At 48.7% G+C, this 19,533-nt stretch overlaps 3 protein-coding genes across 8 annotated transcripts in view; 1 reads left to right on the forward strand and 2 right to left on the reverse strand.

The window, feature by feature from the left end:
- Positions 1-14,032, forward strand: part of MARS1 (methionyl-tRNA synthetase 1) — a 23,360-nt gene extending 9,328 nt beyond the window's left edge. For all 6 annotated transcript variants that reach the window (XM_088025258.1, XM_028111020.2, XM_088025255.1 and 3 more), the window contains 14 exons: positions 1,486-1,602; positions 1,720-1,923; positions 2,707-2,908; positions 5,010-5,084; positions 9,540-9,710; positions 9,881-9,976; positions 10,107-10,224; positions 10,614-10,827; positions 12,046-12,177; positions 12,289-12,393; positions 12,469-12,655; positions 13,297-13,368; positions 13,621-13,713; positions 13,811-14,032. In XM_088025258.1, the coding sequence (XP_087881384.1) occupies positions 1,486-1,602; positions 1,720-1,923; positions 2,707-2,908; positions 5,010-5,084; positions 9,540-9,710; positions 9,881-9,976; positions 10,107-10,224; positions 10,614-10,827; positions 12,046-12,177; positions 12,289-12,393; positions 12,469-12,655; positions 13,297-13,368; positions 13,621-13,713; positions 13,811-13,957 (1,933 nt within the window). In that variant the 3' untranslated portion in view covers positions 13,958-14,032. The remainder of the gene's footprint in view (positions 1-1,485; positions 1,603-1,719; positions 1,924-2,706; positions 2,909-5,009; positions 5,085-9,539; positions 9,711-9,880; positions 9,977-10,106; positions 10,225-10,613; positions 10,828-12,045; positions 12,178-12,288; positions 12,394-12,468; positions 12,656-13,296; positions 13,369-13,620; positions 13,714-13,810) is intronic.
- On the reverse strand, positions 13,973-14,790 carry DDIT3 (DNA damage inducible transcript 3). The gene is made up of 2 exons (XM_088025260.1): positions 14,653-14,790; positions 13,973-14,557 (listed from the first exon to the last, which is right to left on the reverse strand). Exons 1-2 carry the CDS (start codon positions 14,788-14,790, stop codon positions 14,189-14,191), a joined length of 507 nt encoding a protein of 168 aa, XP_087881386.1. The 3' UTR covers positions 13,973-14,188.
- On the reverse strand, positions 14,772-17,955 carry LOC114215099 (DDIT3 upstream open reading frame protein). The gene is made up of 3 exons (XM_028111027.2): positions 17,842-17,955; positions 15,530-15,577; positions 14,772-14,810 (listed from the first exon to the last, which is right to left on the reverse strand). Exons 1-2 carry the CDS (start codon positions 17,902-17,904, stop codon positions 15,536-15,538), a joined length of 105 nt encoding a protein of 34 aa, XP_027966828.2. The 5' UTR covers positions 17,905-17,955; the 3' UTR covers positions 14,772-14,810; positions 15,530-15,535.
- Positions 17,956-19,533: the final 1,578 nt, after the last annotated feature.

A 19,533-nucleotide genomic window follows, 5' to 3' on the forward strand; every position in this document is an offset into this window, starting at 1 on the left:
CTCTCTCACTCCCCCTGCTTGTGTTCCCTCTCTCGCTCGCTCTCTCTCTCTGTCAGATAAATAAATAAAAATGATGCTTAAGTGACAGCCACCCAGGCACCCTGAGGTTTGGTCTCTTAAATGGAAGTTATTGATAGTGCCAATATCTGTCTGACAGGTCACTTGCACTGATCTCTTTAATTTCCATCTTTTCCTTTGGCACTTTGTACCTCTCACCACACTGATCACAGACACCAGTTATGTAATAGAATGTAACCCCCCCAGAGGATAGAACCCCAGGCATACTCGCCTTTATGTTTGCCGTGGTAGGAAGCACACTTCCAATGAAGACAGGTCACAGAGTGACACATGAGCGCCACACAGTGTGCTACAAAGTGCTTAGGGGCTCGGGATACAAGGATGACGGTGGAAGGCTGGTTGTTCGTGAAGGAAGTCTTCCCTGAAGGAGCTGATTTCTCAGCTGGGTTTCAGAAAAAATTACGGTGTTTAGTTATAGGGAGCAAAGTTAATGAATGCAAGAGAAATCAGTGAGCTCTCTTTTAAGGAAATGAGCTGGAAAATGTTCCAGGAAGTAGTTGGAATCTCTAACTGGAATTTATATTAGCAGCTGGGAAGGAGTGAGGTTAAGAAGAAGAATCATTTGAGTCTTTGTTAACAGTAGAAACCATGGGAATCTGAGCTGTCAGGATGGCTAAGGTTGAAGGACACGGTAAAGGATGGGAGCGATTATAGGCTGAGAATGGTTGGAAAGATTAAAGGAGCCCTGGTGAGGGGTCAGTGCCAAGGATGTGTGCAGCCAAGCTGTCGGGTGCGAAGCACAAAAAGAGCAGAGTGGCTCGAGTGACTTGAGACCACAGATTGAGTGGCATGACTAGGCATGTGCCTGGGAAAGTTGCTGGAGAGCGTGGCTAGGAAGGTGGTAGCTGATGCCTGCGGCCTTGAGTGGGACCACGGAGAGAGTACCACCGTGGGTTAGGGAGGGGGAGGAGTCAAGGGTACGGAAGGACTTGAGTGGCAGGCTGTGAGTACTTGAAGCAGTGACTGGAGGTCATGCTTCCAGCTGGGAAGAAGGGAAGAGGGTGGTGCTGGGAAAGCGTGCTTGGGTGGCATTCGGAGTCTGGGGGGCGTGGTGGTTGGACAGAACCAGGAAGAGTTTTGTCAATACCCAGGAAGTTGGAGTCTGAGAACGAGCTGGTGGAAAAGAATCAGTCGTGATCCTAAAGTGAGACAGAGGTCAGTGTGGAATGCAGCTCCGTAAGAGCAGTACCTGGCCTTGCTCACTGTGGCAGGCCCTGCACTTTCAACTGTAGGGGGTCTCATGGCTTTTAGGGGAGTTCATGATCCTGTGGTTTCACGTGAGGAAAGACTTCAGATGTACCTGAGTGACAGTAGAACAGGTCTGTGTCTGGGTGTTCTGTGCACTGTTGGTCCCTCTTGAGCCTTGCTTCTCCTCCATGGACTGTTGTTTTTCTCTTTTCCTACCAGGCTGCCTGTGCCTGGGGAAAGGAATGTGCTCATCACCAGCGCCCTCCCTTACGTCAACAATGTCCCGCACCTTGGAAACCTCATTGGTTGCGTGCTCAGTGCCGACGTCTTTGCCAGGTGGAGCCGGCTGCTGGGGGAGGGACCTTCTGAGGGAGCGGTGGGCGAGCAAGGGAACAGAATGCCTTGAGGGTGGAGGCTGGTGGGGGGCCCCTGCGATCACCATATCCCCTCCAGGTACTCCCGCCTCCGCCAGTGGAACACCCTCTATCTGTGTGGGACAGATGAGTACGGTACAGCAACGGAGACCAAGGCTATGGAGGAGGGCCTGACGCCCCAGGAGATCTGTGACAAGTACCACGCCATCCATGCCGACATCTACCGCTGGTTTAATATCTCGTTTGATATTTTTGGTCGTACCACTACTCCACAGCAGACCAAGTAGGTTTCCTCTAATCAGTCAGAAATGGAGGGTGAACGCTGGGGCTGGGGGCAGTGAGAATGTCCTGGAGACGGAACCAAAAGTGTTGTCTAGGCAGCCCCCCCCGCCCCAAACTTAGGATCTGAATATTGCCCTGAAATGGATCCCAAGTATGGGGATTCCGTAGATGTGGAAGGCTGCCCAGGGGCTGAAGGAGCGGTGAGGCAGGGAAGAGACAGAACTTAGGCTCATGGGAAGTATCAGCCTGCCCTCTGCCACCACCCTGCTCTTCCCTGGCTGCTCTGGAGTTGTAAGGACATTCCCTCCCACTCCCATACGGGTGTACAGCAAATACACTCATTCTTTCTCTGCCTGTTATTCATCCTTAATAAAAACTGTATAATGGGCAGGCTGTCAGCTTAATACTGTTAAGTAGTTTCACAGTTGGACTGGTTAATTCTGATTCTGGGACATATTAAAAGAGAGTACAGTCCTGTCCTTTTAGAGATTTTTGTTAGCGAAGAGTACAAAACTGTTAAGTTTGTATTTGACAAACATAAATTCTAGAGTATTGAGGGAAGAGATTGTGTGGGGGAGTTGGGGAGTGTGTATGAGGGGTCTGGGTCATCCAGTGAGACTCCCTAAAGATGACTAGATGGCCATGGCGTTGGGGGGCCTTCTGCCTGGTTTCTGCGGCACTGGGACTGATGTGGGGCCTGGGTGGAGTGACAGGAGGGAGGGGGCACCACCTCCTCTGACCTCCTCTGACCTGGCCCTCCCCTGTGCCTGACTCACCTTGCCAGAATCACGCAGGACATCTTCCAGCGGTTGTTGAGCCGAGGTTTTGTGCTGCAAGATACTGTGGAGCAGCTGCGGTGTGAACGCTGTGCCCGCTTCCTGGCTGACCGCTTTGTGGAGGGCGTGTGTCCCTTCTGTGGCTACGAGGAGGCCCGGGGTGACCAGTGTGACAAGTGCGGCAAGCTCATCAATGCCACTGAGCTCAAGGTGAGAGCAGCATCTCATGGAAGGAGAGGAAGGAGGAAGGAAACAGTCTCTATTGTTCAGGGACTCCCAGGCTGATCCCATTCGGGATTTTTATTTTAGCGTTCAGGACCTTTCCCCAGTGCCTCTTTTTTTTTTTTTTCTTTTAAGATTTTAATTATTTATTTGAGAGAAAGAGAGCAGGGGGAGAGAGAGGGAGAAGCAGACTCCCCGCTGAGCAGGGAGCCCAAGGTAGAGCTCCATCGCAGGACCCTGGGATCATGACCTGAGCCGAAGGCAGCTGTTTCACCGACTGAGCCCCCCAGGCGCTTCTCACCAGTGCTGCTTTTACCCCATCTCATCGTTCGGTCCATTGGACACTTACAGAGCATTTACCACGTGCCTAGCATTGTGCTAGGAAATAGGCAAGTTGAGGGCCTGCTTCCCTACCTTTGCTCCTGCTTCAGACCACCTGATCTGCCTTTGTTTATTAGTTGTTTTTTTATTCCGTAAATGCGTTTCCTCTTATCTGTGTTTATTCATTGGCTAACTTACTCGTTCATTTATACAACACATGTGTTTTGAGTCCTTATGATAGGGTAGTCATTGGGGACTGCTGGGGATGTAGCAGTGAATAAGACAGATCTTTCTCTGGTGTGGGGAGGAGACCAACCCTGAAGCCAAGAGCATCCATACAGGATAAACTGCCGAGACGCTGGGACAGTGGCTTCTGGGGAAAGATTTTAGCCAGGTGATCAGGGAAGGCTTGTCAGAGGAGCTGACACGTGACCTGAGAGTTTAACTGAAGAATGAGAAGGAGCAGGCCGGGTGATGATAGGTTGAGAGCGTTCCAAGCAGAAGGAGCAGGAAGTGCAAAGGCACAAGGCGGCAAGCAGTTGGCTGGGCAGAGGGAGAAGGCCAGCTCAGCTGTAGCACAGTGAGAGGGAGGCTGGACTGAGATGAGGGCAGAGAGGTTGGCGGTGACTGATGCCCGGGGCCTGGTAAGCCATTGTGGCAGTTGGATGGTAGGCTGCTCTGTGCAAAATGGACGGGAGGGAAGCAAGAGAGAAGGTGGGGAGACCAGTGTGGAGGCCAGAGTGGTAGCTCAGAGATGGGACGATAGGTTGGCCTGGGCTAGTAACAGCAGGGATGCGGAGGAGCAAAGAATTTGAAATAGATTTCGGAGGCAAACTCTATAGACCTGAACAGGTGAATTCGGGGTGAGGGGACGTCAAGAAAACAACGACTTGGAAGTTTTTGGCTTGAGCCGCTGGGGTAGACAGCAGCACCGTCTACAGACATGGGCAGGCTTGGGTGAAGGACAGGCGCCCTGGTGGAGTGCAGGGGTACCGGGTTTGTTCAGCTTGCGGTGCCTGTCTGACACCCACGTGGAGGCGTCAGGTAGGCGGTTGGAGATAGGCTGGTAGAGCTCAGGACACAGGTCCTGAGAGAGATCTCGTCGCTCCGCTTCAGAAGCCCGGGCGCCTGGCTGGCTCAGTCGGTAGAACTGGCGCCTCTTGATCTCAGGGTCAGTCCTGAGTGAGTTCAAGCCCCATGCGGGGCGTGGAGCCTCTTCAAAAGAGAAAGGACTCAAAAGCCCAGATCAGAACTCATTGGGAAGCTTCCATTGGCCACCTCCCACGCCCCGACTATTGAGTTCTCTCGCCATCCCCCGCCAGTATTAGAGTCAGTGGGTGCCGTGAACATAAGTATTTCTTGATGTTTTGCTTTGAAAAGGTCTGCACTTGTTTCTCAGGGGACCCGCTCTCCCTGACATGATTGTAACTTTCTCAGGGAGAGGAAATGTGTGTCTTGGCTCCTTCCTCCCCTCACACAGCTGTGTACAGTGCTCTTTACTTAGCCTGCACTCACAGAGTGCTTTTTCCTATTCTTTGCAGTGATAGGACAGAGTCGTGAAACTCTTGAGTAACAAATGTTATGCTCTGTGGACCTGAGTCTTCAAGTTCACAGAAGGCCCAAGTAAGCATGAAGCTCAGTAAGATGGCAGACTGGGGAGCTCATTCCTCCGTGCGTCTCCCTTTGCCTGCACAGCTTCCTCTGGCCTCAAGTACTGATCCTACGTCATCACTGTGGGTCACCCTTTCCCTTGAATTTCCCTTCACAGAAACCTCAGTGTAAAGTATGCCGGTCGTGCCCTGTGGTGAAATCCTCTCGGCACCTGTTCCTGGACCTGCCTAAGGTAAGTGGGCCTTTGCCTCAAGCTAGTCTGCATGGCCTCTTCGGGCCCTCTGCCTCAGCCACAGATCTGTACCAAGCCATGCTCAAGTGTTTTTAATTTCCCTTTTAAAAATACAGAGGCTTTTTTTTAAAGAATTTTATTTATTCATTAGAGAGAGAGAGAGAGCAGGAGCAGTGGGGAGCGGCAGAGGGAGAGGGAGAAGCAGACTCCCCACTGAGCAGGGAGCCCGACGTGGGGCTCGATCCTAAGGACCTGGAGATCATGACCTGAGCGGAAGGCAGATGCTCTACCATCTGAGCCACCCAGGCGCCCCCAAAAATACACAGGCTTATTGTAAAAAAGGCATAACAGATTAAAGGGGACAAAGTGCAAGGCCTGGGCCTGTTCCCCAGAGGTATTGAGGCTCATTTTCCTTTGTGTCTATTCAGAAATAACATATGCATATGAAAGTGTTTTCATATCTTTTTTCTTTTTCCTAATACAAATTAGATCATGGCATTCACACTGTTTTGCACTCTACTCTCTTTCTTTTACTTTATGATGTGTCTTGACTGGATTTTCTGCATTAGTAGATTTGCCTCCTTTTTAACTTTGGAAATAATTTCAAGTTCACCAAAAGCTGCAAGAATAAACAGTTGCGGGCGCCTGGGTCCTCAGTCATTGGGCGTCTGCCTTTGGCTCGGGTCATGATCCCAGGGTCCTGAGATTGAGTCCCGCTTCGGGCTCCCTGCTCAGCGAGAAGCCTGCTTCTCCCTCTCCCACTGCCCCCTGCTTGTGTTTCCTCTCTTGCTGTCTCTCTCTGTTGGAAAATAAATAAAATAAATAAAAATAAACAGTTCCTAGATCAAAGAACCTCATGTACCCATTATCAAGGTTCACTAGTTGTTAAGGTTTTGCTCTATTTATTTAAGCATATTCTTGCTCTTTCCACATACGCACGTGCAGACGTAGCCTCTTTAATCTCTTTTTTTTTAAAGATTTATTTATTTGTTTAGAGAGAGGAGCGTGCGTGCACACAGTGGGGAGGGGCAGAGAGAGGGGAAAGAGAGTCTTAAGCAGACTCCGCTGAGCATGGAGCCCGATGCAGGGCTTGATCCCATGATCCCAAGATCACCACCTGAGCCGGATGCCTAACCGACTGCCACCCAGGCGCCCTTGTATACTCTTTACTCTTAAATACTTAATTGTGTTTCCTAAGGAAAAAAAGATATTCTTGCATAGCCATAGTAAACAACTTCAAGAAATTTAACATTGCTGTAGTCTGATCTACTATCCATATTTCAATTTTGTCAGTTATCGCAATAATACCTTTTATGGGGTTATTTTTCCTTTAGTACACAGCCTAGCTCAGGGTCATGTATTGCATTTAGTTTTTCTATCTGTCTAGTTTCCTTTAATCTAAAACAGTTCCTCAGCCTTTCTTTATCTTTTATCTTTTAACAGTGTTTAATACTGCGGTCCCTGCACCCCGCAACCTCCCCCCAATAGAATATTCCTTATTTTGGATTTGTTGGCTGTTTCCTCATGATTAAATTCAGGTTATGCATCCTTAGTTGGAATACTACATAAATGGTATTGTGTCCTTTCCAGAGGTACATGATGGCCATTTCCCCCTGATTGGTGATGTTAATTTTGTCTAGTTGAGGTGTTACTCATTTTCTCTACTATACAATTAACAGTTTTTCCCTTATAACTTATAAGCAGCTTATGGGAGTATATTTTTACAGCATACAAATACCTTGCTCATCATTAAAAGGTGCTATAGGTTTAACATCCATTTAATCATTCTTTTTTTAAGCTTTTATTGAGAGAGAGAGAGAGTGAGCAAGCACAAGCAGGGGGATGGCAGAGGGAGAGGTAGAAGCAGGCTCCCCGCTGAGCAGGGAGCCCAGTGCGGGGCTCAATCCCAGGACCCCGGGATCATGACCTGAGCCAAAGGCAGACACTTAAGCAGCTGAGCCACCCAGGTGCCCCTTAGTTAATCATTCTTATCCTGAACCACTTTTCATGAAGCTTTTCCAACTCTCCAACCCCTACTCCAGCCCCTTCTCCTTTGCTCATTTATTAGTTATTAGGTATCCATTATCAGTGTGGGCTCATGGATTCCTATTGTTTTCAGTGGTTTGTAATTCATTCCTGTCATGAATTATTTTCATGTTCACATTGTCCCTTATTTGGCCAGTGGGAGCCTCTAAGATCGTTTCTCTGTGTTTTTGACATCTTCCACCTTTTGCTAAGTGCTTCCTTATTTTCTGGCATGACAAGATATGTAGGTTCATTTGTTTCAGCCTCAGAATCAGCCATTTCTCCACAAAGCCCTGGTTCATTTTAGTAGAGAACAGTATTAGAGACCCAGATTGAGGTGTGCTCATTGCAACTGGGGTGTCTTTGCGTCTAGGCCCTTCCCGCAAAAAGAGTTAGGCATTCATTTGAAGTTCACACTGTGACACCTGCAATTCCAGTCCATCCCTACAGGAGTCTTCCCCATCTTCCCTTATTTCATGTTTGTTTCTCCCTTCTAACACAGTAAGTACCCTGGCTTCTGACCTTTACTCATTTGCTCAGTCCTATGGTACACCTAAAAATAATTTCAGAATTGCTTCACCCATACCACTACAAAAAGCCCTGCTAAAAAGAGTTTGGGGTTTGTTGGCAGCCTTGTCCCTTCCGCCAGCTGAGGCTATATAATCAGATAATGTGTTCAGAATTGTTTTAGCTTAGCTTCTTCCCCCCCTTCACCGTGGTTTTGTTACTGAAATAATAAGTTCGGTTCATTTGCCTATAGTTTTTTTTCCTCTCCTTGTCCTTGTTAATTTTATTTTTTGAATAAGGAGAACATCAATCTGCTTTTAAAAATCAAAACCATACAAAAAAGTATATACTCAGAGAAGTGTCATTCCCTTTCCTGTTCATGCCACCTTGTTCTCCCATCTCCTGTTGCTAATCAGCTTTGTCTTCAGTTTTATTCTTAATGTGTTTACTTTTGTAAACATATATATCAAGATAAGCAGGTGTGTGTGTGTGTGTTTTCTTATTTCCTCTTCTCATTCAAATTCAGCATTCTGGGTGTATACTCTTTTGCGTTTTGTTTTTTTCACCTGACAGTATGTTCTGGAAATCACTCCATATCAGTTCATAGATATCCTTATTTGGTCAGTTTTTAACAGCTGCATAGTACTCCGTTTGGTGTAGGTACTATAGTTTATTCAACCTGTTTCCTAGGACTACCATTTAGGTAGTTTCCAGTGAATTGTGATTATAAATAATGCTGCAGCAAATAACCTTGTGCTTATGAATTTTTGTACTGTTGGAAGTGTATCTTCAGGATAAATTCCTTAAAAGTGATTACCTGCATATGTAGTTTATTGCCAAATTTTCCTCAATAGGTGTTGTCTTGTTTTGCCTTCCTACCAGCATTGTGTGCATGTTTCCGCATAGCGTCACCAGTAGAGCTACTGTCAGGCTTCAGAAGCTATGGTATTTATGTGCGTAAATCACATGAACCATTCCTTCCAACAGATTTATCTTTGTTTTTCTGCTTATAAAAATGAAATAAGCTTGTTTCTGAAATTTCAGGTAGAAATATGGTATAAAAGTAGATGTTCCGCATAATTCCATCTGAGAATAAAGCACTGATACATATATTTCTTCACAGTTTTTTTGAGTTTCTGTGTATCTGTATGTTATTACTTATTTTTATAATGATAGGATTATATGATATATTATTTTGTGGTTTGCTTTACTTAATAAATGTATCTTGGAGATCTTTATATGTCCAGTACATACAGATCTAACTCACTCTTTAACGGCTTTATAAGTATTTAATTGTATCGATAAACCATATTTCTTTAAACTCTGCTCAGCCATGGGAGTTGGTTGCAATTCTTTTGCTATGATGAGCATGTACTTCCTTATATACGCATCCGTGCACTTTTGTGTATTTTTTTTTTTTTTTTTTTTTTAGATTTTATTTGTCAGAGAGCGCACAAGCAGGGGGATCAGAAGGCAGAGGGAGAAGCAGGCTCCCAATGCAGGGCTCGATCCCAGGACCCAAAGCTGAGGCAGTTGCTTAAGTGACTGAGCCACCCAGGCATCCCATTTTTGTCTATTTCTATTGCAGAAATTCCTAGCAGTGGAATTGCTATGTCAAAGTCATGAGTCTTTTTATTTTTTTTTTTTAAAGTTTTATTTATTTGACAGAGCACAGTCAGGGGGAGCGGCAGGAAGAGGGAGAAGTGGGCCCCCTGCTCAGCGGGGCTCAATCCTGGGACCCCAGGATCACGCCCTGAACTGGAGGCAGATGCTTAACCGACTGGGCCACCCAGGCGCCCCAGTCACGAGTCTTTTAATTGTATACTGCCAAACTATTCCAAAGAGGTTGTACATATTTATCCTTATGCGAACCATGTATGAGACTGTCCTAAATCAGCTCTCTGACTTTCTCTGCCATCTCAGCTGGAAAAACGACTGGAGGAATGGTTGGGGAAGACATTGCCTGGCAGTGACTGGACACCCAATGCCCGGTTCATTATTCGTTCTTGGCTTCGGGATGGTCTCAAGCCACGCTGCATAACCCGAGATCTCAAATGGGGAACCCCTGTACCCTTAGAAGGCTTTGAGGACAAGGTATAAACCCTATGCTTTGTTCATATGTCATACTATTCTGCCTTTGGGTTGAGACCCTGAGCTAGTAGAATAGACTCTTGATTATGTCTTGCTTCATTTGAAGGCTGGGTTGGTGAGGTTCTCCCAGTGTTCCTTCATCCTAGTCTGACTCCGTCCTCCTGGCCCTCCAGGTATTCTATGTCTGGTTTGATGCCACTATTGGCTACTTGTCCATCACCGCCAACTACACAGACCAGTGGGAGAGATGGTGGAAGAACCCAGAACAAGTGAGCAGTTCTTGGTTAGCCTGTCTGTGGGGAGGGTGCGTGCGTTGGGGTGGTTAGGGTTGGGTATCTGATCTTTCTTGGGCCTTTGAAGAAGATCTCAGGACCTTTGTTTCCCAACTGTATTCTGTAGGTGAACCTGTATCAGTTCATGGCCAAAGACAATGTTCCCTTCCACGGCTTAGTTTTTCCTTGTTCAGCTTTAGGAGCTGAGGACAACTATACCTTGGTCAACCACCTCATTGCTACAGGTACCCTGGAAGACTGAAGATGGGGAAGTTCCTAGGGAAAGAGGGCTGAGGCAGTATTTGGAAGAAGATCCTGGAGAGGTGCTAGATCTTGAGTTAGGAGTTGAAATGAAATAGGAAGTAATTAGAACATGAGAACTCAACCCAGAAGAAGGGAACACGAGCCTAAGAAAGCAAAAGCCTGAAGCTAAAATTTTATAATGGGTAGAAGCAAAGGGCAAAAAAGGCTAAAATGGAGAGGAAGAGATCCTCAAATTCTTTGTAGGCCCGCTACTCAAGGAGAAGTGTTGCTGGACACCCATAGTTAAGGCTGAGGGAGAGGAAGAGTTAGTGGGTCAGAGAGGAAAAGGTGTGATTTGAGCACATGGTTCTCATTCTCCTTCTCTGTCCAGAGTACCTGAATTACGAGGATGGGAAATTCTCCAAGAGCCGGGGCGTGGGAGTGTTTGGTGACATGGCCCAGGACACAGGGATCCCTGCTGACATCTGGCGCTTCTATCTGCTCTACATTCGACCTGAGGGCCAGGACAGTGCTTTCTCCTGGACAGACATGTTGCTCAAGAATAATTCTGAATTGCTTAACAACCTGGGCAACTTCATCAACAGGTGGGACTTGGGCAGGTGGTCAGGGTTAGCAGATGAGCTGGGGGCGGGGCGGGGTGGAGACTAGCTCTGCTCCACTAGGTGGGAGATGGAAGAGATGGGGGTGCCAAGAAGGCAGGAATGAGCAGGAGCTGTGAGGGATAGGGAGGACAATGTGGAAAGTGGATTTCTATCAGTTGGTATCTGATCCTAGAACATAGTAGGATATGTTTGCTTTGGGTGAAGTCAGTTGTACAGGTGTCTTTTAGCAAAGTTGGTCACAAAATGAATTTTTGCAAATTGGTTTCTTATTAATGTTTTTTATAGAATTGGAAATGGGGACGCCTGGGTGGCTCAGTCGGTTAAGTGGCTGCCTTCGGCCCGGGTCATGATCCCACAGTTCTGGGCTCGAGTCCCACATCGGACTCCTTGCTCAACAGGGAGCCTGCTTTTCCCTCTCTCTCCCCCTCTGCTTGTGCTGTCAAATAAATAAAATCTTAAAAAAAAAATAAATAAAATTGGAAATGTATTCTCTCCTAGCAAAAAAGTTACATTAGACAAGTTTGGCTGAAGAAAGGGGTTATTTTAGTGTACGGGTAGGAGACATTTACTGTACTTTGGGGAGTTTTTGTTACTTTAGGCTCACACTCCATTATTGATCTCCATCTCAGCTCTTCTGCAGTCTGAAGAAGTATACTCTGTGGCTCCCCACCCTTTCAGATTTGGTTGTCAACCGCATTTCACAGATTGTCTCTATTAGAGTACTGGGTAGCAAGTTACATATATTTTGACTTGATCGTTCTTTATATTGATTTCTTAAAAATGAAACGGATGGGGCGCCTGGGTGGCTCAGTTGGTTAAGCGACTGCCTTCGGCTCAGGTCATGATCCTGGAGTCCCGGGATCGAGTCCCGCATCCGGCTCCCTGCTCAGCGGGGAGTCTGCCTCTCCCTCTGACCCTCCCCCCTCTCATGTGCTCTCTCTCATTCTCGCTCTCTCAAATAAATAAAATCTTTAAAAAAAAAAAAATGAAACGGATGTTGCCTAACTTTATCAGGTTTCTTATTCTTAGGGGAGAGAGAGAGAAGAAAGAATTTGTTAAGCTTTGCCTTCTAGCTTGAGGGAGCCAGGAGGTGTCAGTTCTGAGAGAAAGGAGAATTAGGAGAATCAGGTCAAATTTCTAGAAGGAGACTGGGCAATAATTCCTCTTTTCTCTTCCCTCTCTTTCCTTACTAACATCAAGAGCTGGGATGTTTGTGTCTAAGTTTTTTGGGGGTTACGTGCCCGAGATGGTACTTACTTCTGATGATCGGCGCCTGCTGGCCCATGTCACCCTGGAACTCCAGCACTATCACCAGCTGCTGGAGAAGGTTCGGTAAGCAATCTTGCACCCGGGTCTCATCTCAGTGATCTCTGTTGGCATGTTGAGAACCCCATACTGGTCCCTCTGGGACTTTACACCTTGGCCCACCCCCTCCCTTCCCAGGATCCGGGAGGCCCTACGCAGTATCCTCACCATCTCTCGCCATGGCAACCAGTACATTCAGGTGAATGAGCCTTGGAAGCGGATTAAAGGCAGTGAGGCTGACAGGTAAGTTTGGCTACAGGAATAAAGTGGTGGTGGGCCGTGTCCTCCTGGAAAGTCTGACTGTCTCTTCTTCCCCAGGCAGCGGGCTGGGACAGTGACAGGCCTGGCAGTGAATATCGCTGCCTTGCTGTCCGTCATGCTGCAGCCTTACATGCCCACGGTCAGTGCCACCATCCAGGCCCAGTTGCAGCTGCCACCTCCAGCTTGCAGTGTCCTGCTCACCAACTTCCTGTGCACCTTACCAGCCGGACACCAGATTGGCACAGTAGGTCTGAGGGCTGGACGGGCCGGCCTCTGATCATCCCTGCCCTTGCCATGCAGCCTTTGGGGTGAGGTCAGAGAACTTGGACATAGGACTCTCACAGCTGTTTTCTGAACCCCTACCCCACTCCTCCCCACTGTGCACTTAGGCTTGTTTCTGACAGAAAGGCCTTGGTATTTGCTCACAAGCTCAGTATCATCTAGCCCATATGCCATCATCACTCTTCATGCCAGAACCCAAGACCTGGCACGTAAAACTAACTGGTCTACAGTAGACGTTTGAAGAAACACCACAGTCCCCTGGTCTCCATAATGCCAACAGGCAGTGAGCAGGGAGAATACAGGATAGCCATTTCCTCTTTGACACAAGAGGATAAAGTAAGTTCACCTTTATAGCCTTGTGTCAGCCTAGCATCCTTAAAATAGTTAAGTAGTCTTGGACCTTATTAATACTTTGGCCTTTCAGAGTCAGTGCCAGTGCTTTATCTGGATTCTTTACTGAAATTGGCAGGCATTTGTACATTTGTTTCTTCTAAAACATGTAGAGTTCCTGAATGTCAGTGACTGGGGATAGAGTGGCCCTGTGCACAGTCTGGCAGAGTTTCTGCCTCGTCAGTGAATGATTATGGAATTCTTTCTTCACAGGTCAGTCCCTTATTCCAAAAACTGGAAAATGACCAGATTGAAAGTTTGAGGCAGCGCTTTGGTGGGGACCAGGTGAGAAAGCTGGACTGTGCTGTCACCCAGCAAGAGCCACAGTGTCCTCTCCTTGGTGTCCCTAAGTAGTTCTCACTCAGTACTCTCTCCAGCTTCCGGTCCTGCTCCTTCCTTCCTTCGAGTTGTTCTTCCCTGTCCTAGCAGCAAGAGCCCTTGGAGTGAAAGGTCATTACCGTCCCCTGAGCTGTGAGGCGACACCCGAGGCTGGGGGCATATTTACAGAGCAGGTTTAACTCTGTTGTCCTTCTCCAGGCCAGAGCACCGCCCCCCCCAGCAGTTGTAGGGGCTGTGGCAGCCGCTGCACCACGGCAGGTACAAGTGCTGACAGACGAGGTGACAAAACAGGTACGCAGCGGGGGCCCGGGGAGAGCGGAAAAGCCGAATCCTAAATAGGCTCTCTCTGGTCTCACTACTGTTCTTCCCCCACCTGCTCTGCTCTTAGGGCAACATTGTCCGAGAATTGAAGGCGCAAAAGGCAGACAAGAACCAGGTTGCTGCCGAGGTGGCTAAGCTCTTGGATCTGAAGAAACAGTTGGCTCTAGCTGAGGGGAAACCCCTTGAAACCCCTAAAGGCAAGAAGAAAAAGTGAAAGTGAGAACCTGGCTCATAGAAAGTGACTTTAATGGATACGGACAGTAATAAATAAATGAACAATCTCTATATACATGCTGAGACCCTTTCCTGTCATCTACCCCAAGCTTCCCCCACTCCTGACTAGATGGGGTTGAGGGTCACATCACTGGCACTGGAGGAGATGGTCAGCAGCCACTTTTGTGAACGGTAGGTAGTGGCCTGAGGGGGAAGCGATGGTCCCAACTGTTCATGCTTGGTGCAGATTAACCATTCGGTCAATGAGAGCTCGGCGAGTCGCCTCTACTTCCCTGGTCAGGCGCTCGATTTCCTGCTTGAGCCGTTCATTCTCTTCAGCTAGCTGTGCCACTTTCCTCTCATTCTCTTGTTCTTTCTCCTTGATGCGTTGCTTTCCAGCCCCAGCTGGGGACTGGCCACTCTGTTTCCGTTTCCTGGGTCTTCTGTGGTCTTCCTCTTCTTCCTCCTGAGCGAGGGAGCTCTGACTGGAATCTGGAGAGCAAGGGCTCTGGGAGGTGTTCGTGACCTCTGCTGGTCCTGGCTCCTCAGTCAGCCAACTCAGAGAGGCAGGGTCAAGAGTGGTGAAGGATTTTGATTCTTCCTTCAAAGGAATGAGGAAAGGTAGGGTGGATATTAGTTGAGAAGGGAAGGGCAATTACCCCCACCCCACCCCAGCTTTAGGCATAGCATTCTCACCTCCTTGTTTCCAGGGGGTGAAACATAGGTACCCCCATTTTCATCTGAGGACAGCACCTCTTGCAGGTCCTCATACCAGGCTTCTAGCTCCCAGCTGGCCAGTGTCCCAAAGGAAAAAGGCAATGACTCAGCTGCCATCTCTGCAGTTGGATCAGGCTCTGGAAAAGGACATACTCAGGATGGGGGGTCAGGGGTGGGAGCGGAACAACTCCACAAAGCATTCGGATCATCTATATAGGTTGGCACACTGGCCTGGTACCTGTTTGCAGATCAAGTTTTACTGGAACATAACTACATTCATTTATTTACATACTGATTATGGCTGCTTTCATGCTAAGAGTGGAGACCTTAGCATCCAAAATATTTACTGTTTGGCCCTTTAAAATGAATCAATTGGTCTATACTAATTTTCCCTCTGCTGCTTTCGCCTGGCACTTGAACAAGCATGGGTCTAGAATATACATTCTTAAGGCATCCTGGTAAAAGTCCTCAGCCTCTCTTGAGGAACTGTTGGTAGTTTCCAGGGGGCAATTATCAGACCATCTTGTGTTCCTTTCTCCTCCTGTGTGGGCAGGCCTTTGGGTGAGTCTAACCTTGATGGGGACTGAGGTCTGGTAAGACCAACCAATTATCTTTGTTGGGGCTGACAGCTCACTCATCCAGCTTTCAATTAGGACATGCTCTAAGAATAGTGATTTGGTCACCTAGTTAGGGGCAGGCCAGGAAGATGGATGTGGCCTGTCAGCAAAAGTCTGCTCCGATTCAAACCCTCCTCTACTGTCTTCTCTAGGTGTTTTCATAACTTACTAGGACACCAGTACAAGGACCCTAAGCAGCATGTGAGAACTGGTTTTGGGAAAGGTATGGTGAAGTTTACCTGCTCTCAGGTGTGGTGATGTATGAAGATACACTTCCTTCTGGAACACTGTGGGGATCAAAGATAGATGTTAGCCATTTTTGGAAGGGAGGCAGGCAGCTCCTTTTATCTCCAGCCTCCTGTTGGTCTTTCCTCATTTCCTGTCTTATAGGGTGTGGACAGTCAATGGTCCCTGCAGCCATTTCCAAGGACAGAGGAGAGCCTGACCTTTATTTTTAGTTGCTGACATTTGTGGTCCCAATTACATAATCGAAAAGTCATGGCCAGCTCCACTTTCTCTAAATTCAAGGTAGACCTCAAACCTGCCAGGGTAAGGACTGGACTACAGGGAAGGCAACAGATCAAGTGGTATTTTCCTAATTCCATTCACACACTGACATCTTCTAAATGCACATTTCCAGTCTTGATCTCTCCTGGGACTTCCAACTGTGTTACCTAATTGCTTACTAGAATCACCTTTTGCATGTCTAAAAGGCATCTCGGACTTCATATGTCCAAAGACAAATTCTGCTCATCTTCCCCTTCCATGGTCTTCCCTACCTCAGTAAATGGCAACTCTACTTGCTTAAGCCAAAAGCCTTAGTATTGTCCTTGATTCCTGTCTCACACCCCACAATTCAAACCACCAGCTAAATTTTTTAAACTCATTCTTCAAAAACCCAGTTGCATTGCTTTCAGTCTAGATCAAGTTACTACCCTCTCTGTTGGATTACCCAGTTTCTGCTCTTGCCACCCCTCCTCAAGTCTGTTCACAACAAACAGCCAGAGTGAGCCTTTAAAAAGTTAAGTCAGGTCCTGTCATTCTGTTCAAAACCCTCAATGACTTCCAATGTCATAAATATTAAAGGCTAAGTTCCTTAAAATGGCTTAGCGGACCTCACACAATCTACTTCTTTCCTGCCCTGGATTTCTCATTGACCACTGCCCCTCCTTAAATCCAACCAGCTGGCCTCCTGTTTCCATGCTCCCACCTTAGGACCTCTGTTCTTGTTCCTTCTCCTGGAAGGTTCTTCCTTCCACCTATCTGCAGGGCTTACACCCTTGTCTCTTTCTAGATCTCTCATTTAAATGTCACCTCAGTGAAAGAATCCCTAGCCACCCAAGGTAAAACTGTAACCCCCACCCTGAGCATTCGCTACCCTTCCATGCTTTGGTTTTCTCCATGGCACTTTTGTATTCACGTGCACCTTTTCCCACTGAAATGTAAACTCTGTGAGAGCAGAGATTTTCTTGTTCATGGATGTATCCTGGGCCTAAAACGCATGGCACATAGTAGGTGCATGGTAAGTAATTTGTTAGGAATGAATGGGTAAGTTCTCACCAGTCTCTTACAGGGAAGGGAGGAGGAAGCCCAGAGGCAGAGCAGCAGCTGCCTATCCCCAGGGACTGGAGATGCAATATCGCCCAGAATGTTTCTCTTCAGGGCTGTCCTCCCTGGGGAACCCTCCTTGCCTTCCAGTGGGTGGGACGCTGCTTTCATCAGCAGTGGTGCCCCAGGCCAGAGGGCTGCAGAGCCAAACAGGGGGCTGGCCTGATGCAATGGTTACACACACACATTATTAGTTGGAGACGGGACAGGGGTAAAGAGACAGGGACCTATCTCAGGGGAAAGACCATACACTGGGGAGACCCCAAATGGCTTCCCACACTTAAGAGATCCGGGATGCTCTCTTGTACAGGAGGCCCAGGGACCTCTAGGGGAATGGGAAACCCATCTCCGCTCCCCAACCATTAGCACCCTTCCTCCCAAAGTCTTGAGTCAGTCTCCTTAAGGTTCTCTTCTCCGTTAGGGTGTGGAATGGCTGTCCCGTGGAGGATCCAGGAGCCCCAGCTACCGACGTGGCCACTCTGGCCCTGAGACGCTGAGACAGGATTGGGGGTGGGGTAGGGGTAGTGGCGTTCGCTGATGGTGAAGCGGAGGCAGTGGCGTGAGCCATGTTCCCCTAGGCTTCTCGGCGTGGGGGAGTGTCCTGCTGCCCCGCCTCCAACCGCACAGGCCCAACGAGGAGGCCTGGGGTCAGAAACGGAAGAGAATAAATCTCCCTAGGGCATCCGGACCCCCTGGCCCAACGGCACAGAGCCAGGCCCATGCTCCGGGCAGGGGTGGGGTGACGTTATCGTCCTAAGGAAGAGAGGGCTGTGAGCACCACTCCTGAATAAACGATACTCCCCATCCCTCCCTCGGACTGTCACTGACTTCATCGGGGAAGGGGTGGGGCCACATGCTAAAAAGCAGATGCCGTAACTTTGAGGGGACAACCCGTGTTCCCGAGGATAGGAGGGTAAAAAGTAGATGAGGGATCAGTACTCGCCTCTCTCCTCAGGTTCCGGCTCTGATTTTGGCTCTGTGGCTGCCACCCGCTCATCTTCAACATGATACGCTCTGTGTCTTAGACTCAAGCCTCTGACCTCGGTAGCTCGGAGCACTTATCTTTTAATAAGGCCTTGCCCTCCTCTCGGGGGCGGGTCCAGAAGCTTACCAATCAGAACGCGGCACGCCAGCTCTGGCCCCGCCTCATCCCTTACATCCGCCACTCAGAAGCCCCCGCGGCACCGCCCCCATCGCTCCCTCCTGCTTGGAGGTAGACGTTGTGTTGGACCCGGAAGTGGCTTTGGGTCACGAGGCTTCGCGGAGGAGGTGAGTGAGTCATGCGCGCGCGCGGAGGGGAGAGCTGGAGGGGGAGGGGAGGAAAGGGGGGCGGGGATGATGCAATGTTTGGCAACCGGTGTCTCCGCGCGCACGCGCAGGGGACTACCAGGGTGGTGGGAGGTGCGGGGGGTGGTGGTGGCGGAGAGGAGAGGAGAGGGCGGGGCGCCAGCGCCAGGCTCCCAACGGCCCCAACGGCTATCAACCGTGGCTGCCCCTAGGCTGCCTGCGAACCCTCGGTGCAGCTTGTCTTCCTCAGGAGCTCTTATTCTGCCCACCTGGCATTAGCCCCCGTTGCACCTTTTCCATAAGGGACTCCCATTTTACTCGGTTCCCTCCCAATTAATGGGCACAAGGTCTTTAAACCAATCTCTTGAAAGTTTGCATCCAGCCACAGGACTGCCTAACGTCTTATCGAGTATTCTTAAAAAGATCTTCTCTTGTAGCTCCCCTAATTCCCCCAGAAGGGGTCGAGGAACTTGAATACTTTTGATGGTCATTTTCAGCTCCTCGCAGGAAAGCACCCTAAACTTTTATCTTGGTGAAGTTTCTGATGAGCCCTCAGCATGCCAGAATTCATGTCCTTTGCCCAGTGGACGCTATTCGCCCTGTTTCCCCACTCATCATTGCCCCCCTCCACCGTGCTCTGGTGCTCTTCACCAAAAGATCAAGACCCGACCTTTCCGCTGTACCGGACGCGCAAGTCCTGTGACTCCCTGCTGTGAGGAGCCGTGCACAAGCCTCCTGCCTCCTAGGTGCTTGGGCGACATTAGAGCCTCGTTGCCTGGGACACTGGGTGCACTTGAGCGCACAACTGCCGTGGACCGGGTTGTTAGGAGCCCAGATTCTAGCCTCAACTCTCCCTCAGTTGAGGGACAGGGATCCCTAGGCCAGCCACCTAATCTCTCTGTGCCTCAACTGTTCTTGTTTGTAAATAAAAGATGAGTTGTGAAGATAAAATGAGAGAACTATGAACTTGGAGGCAGCTTAAACAAAAGTGAAAAGCACCACTTAGAATGCAAAGTATTTTTCTTGTGCCATTAGGTAGAAAAAAGATGCCATGTGGCGGCCGGTTATATATACTGTCATACCCTCGTGGGGGCAGCCAGAGTTAAGGAGAATCGGTCACAAGGTCGGTTGTGGCTGGAAGGCAGATTTAGGTGGTGGTGTGACAGTGACAGGTCCTTGGCCAGGCCTGCTCCGTTGCTCCAGACCTCCATTTCCTTCTGTAAATGGGGGTGGGGGGTGGGTTAGACCAGATGGTCTCTCCTGGCCCAAAGACTTGACCAGGTTGTCAGTGACAGGCAAAGGTCATGTGACTTGACAGGCTGAGGTCGTGTTGTGACATGTTGACCTG

The sequence above is a fragment of the Eumetopias jubatus genome, unplaced genomic scaffold (assembly GCF_037043125.1).
Source record: "Eumetopias jubatus isolate StellerSeaLion01/CBP00866 unplaced genomic scaffold, mEumJub1_p1.0 scaffold_8, whole genome shotgun sequence".
NCBI lineage: Eukaryota > Metazoa > Chordata > Mammalia > Carnivora > Otariidae > Eumetopias > Eumetopias jubatus.

Excerpts from the sequence above, each read along its gene's own strand:
- LOC114215099 (XM_028111027.2), bottom strand. The coding sequence starts at position 17,904 with ATGTTGAAGATGAGCGGGTGGCAGCCACAGAGCCAAAATCAGAGCCGG. Across the intron at positions 15,578-17,841 it reads GCCGGAACCTGAGGAGAGAG|TGTTCCAGAAGGAAGTGTAT; the intron begins GCGAGTACTGAT and ends TGATCCCCACAG.
- DDIT3 (XM_088025260.1), bottom strand. The coding sequence starts at position 14,790 with ATGGCAGCTGAGTCATTGCCTTTTTCCTTTGGGACACTGGCCAGCTGG. Across the intron at positions 14,558-14,652 it reads CACCCCCTGGAAACAAGGAG|GAAGAATCAAAATCCTTCAC; the intron begins GTGAGAATGCTA and ends ATTCCTTTGAAG.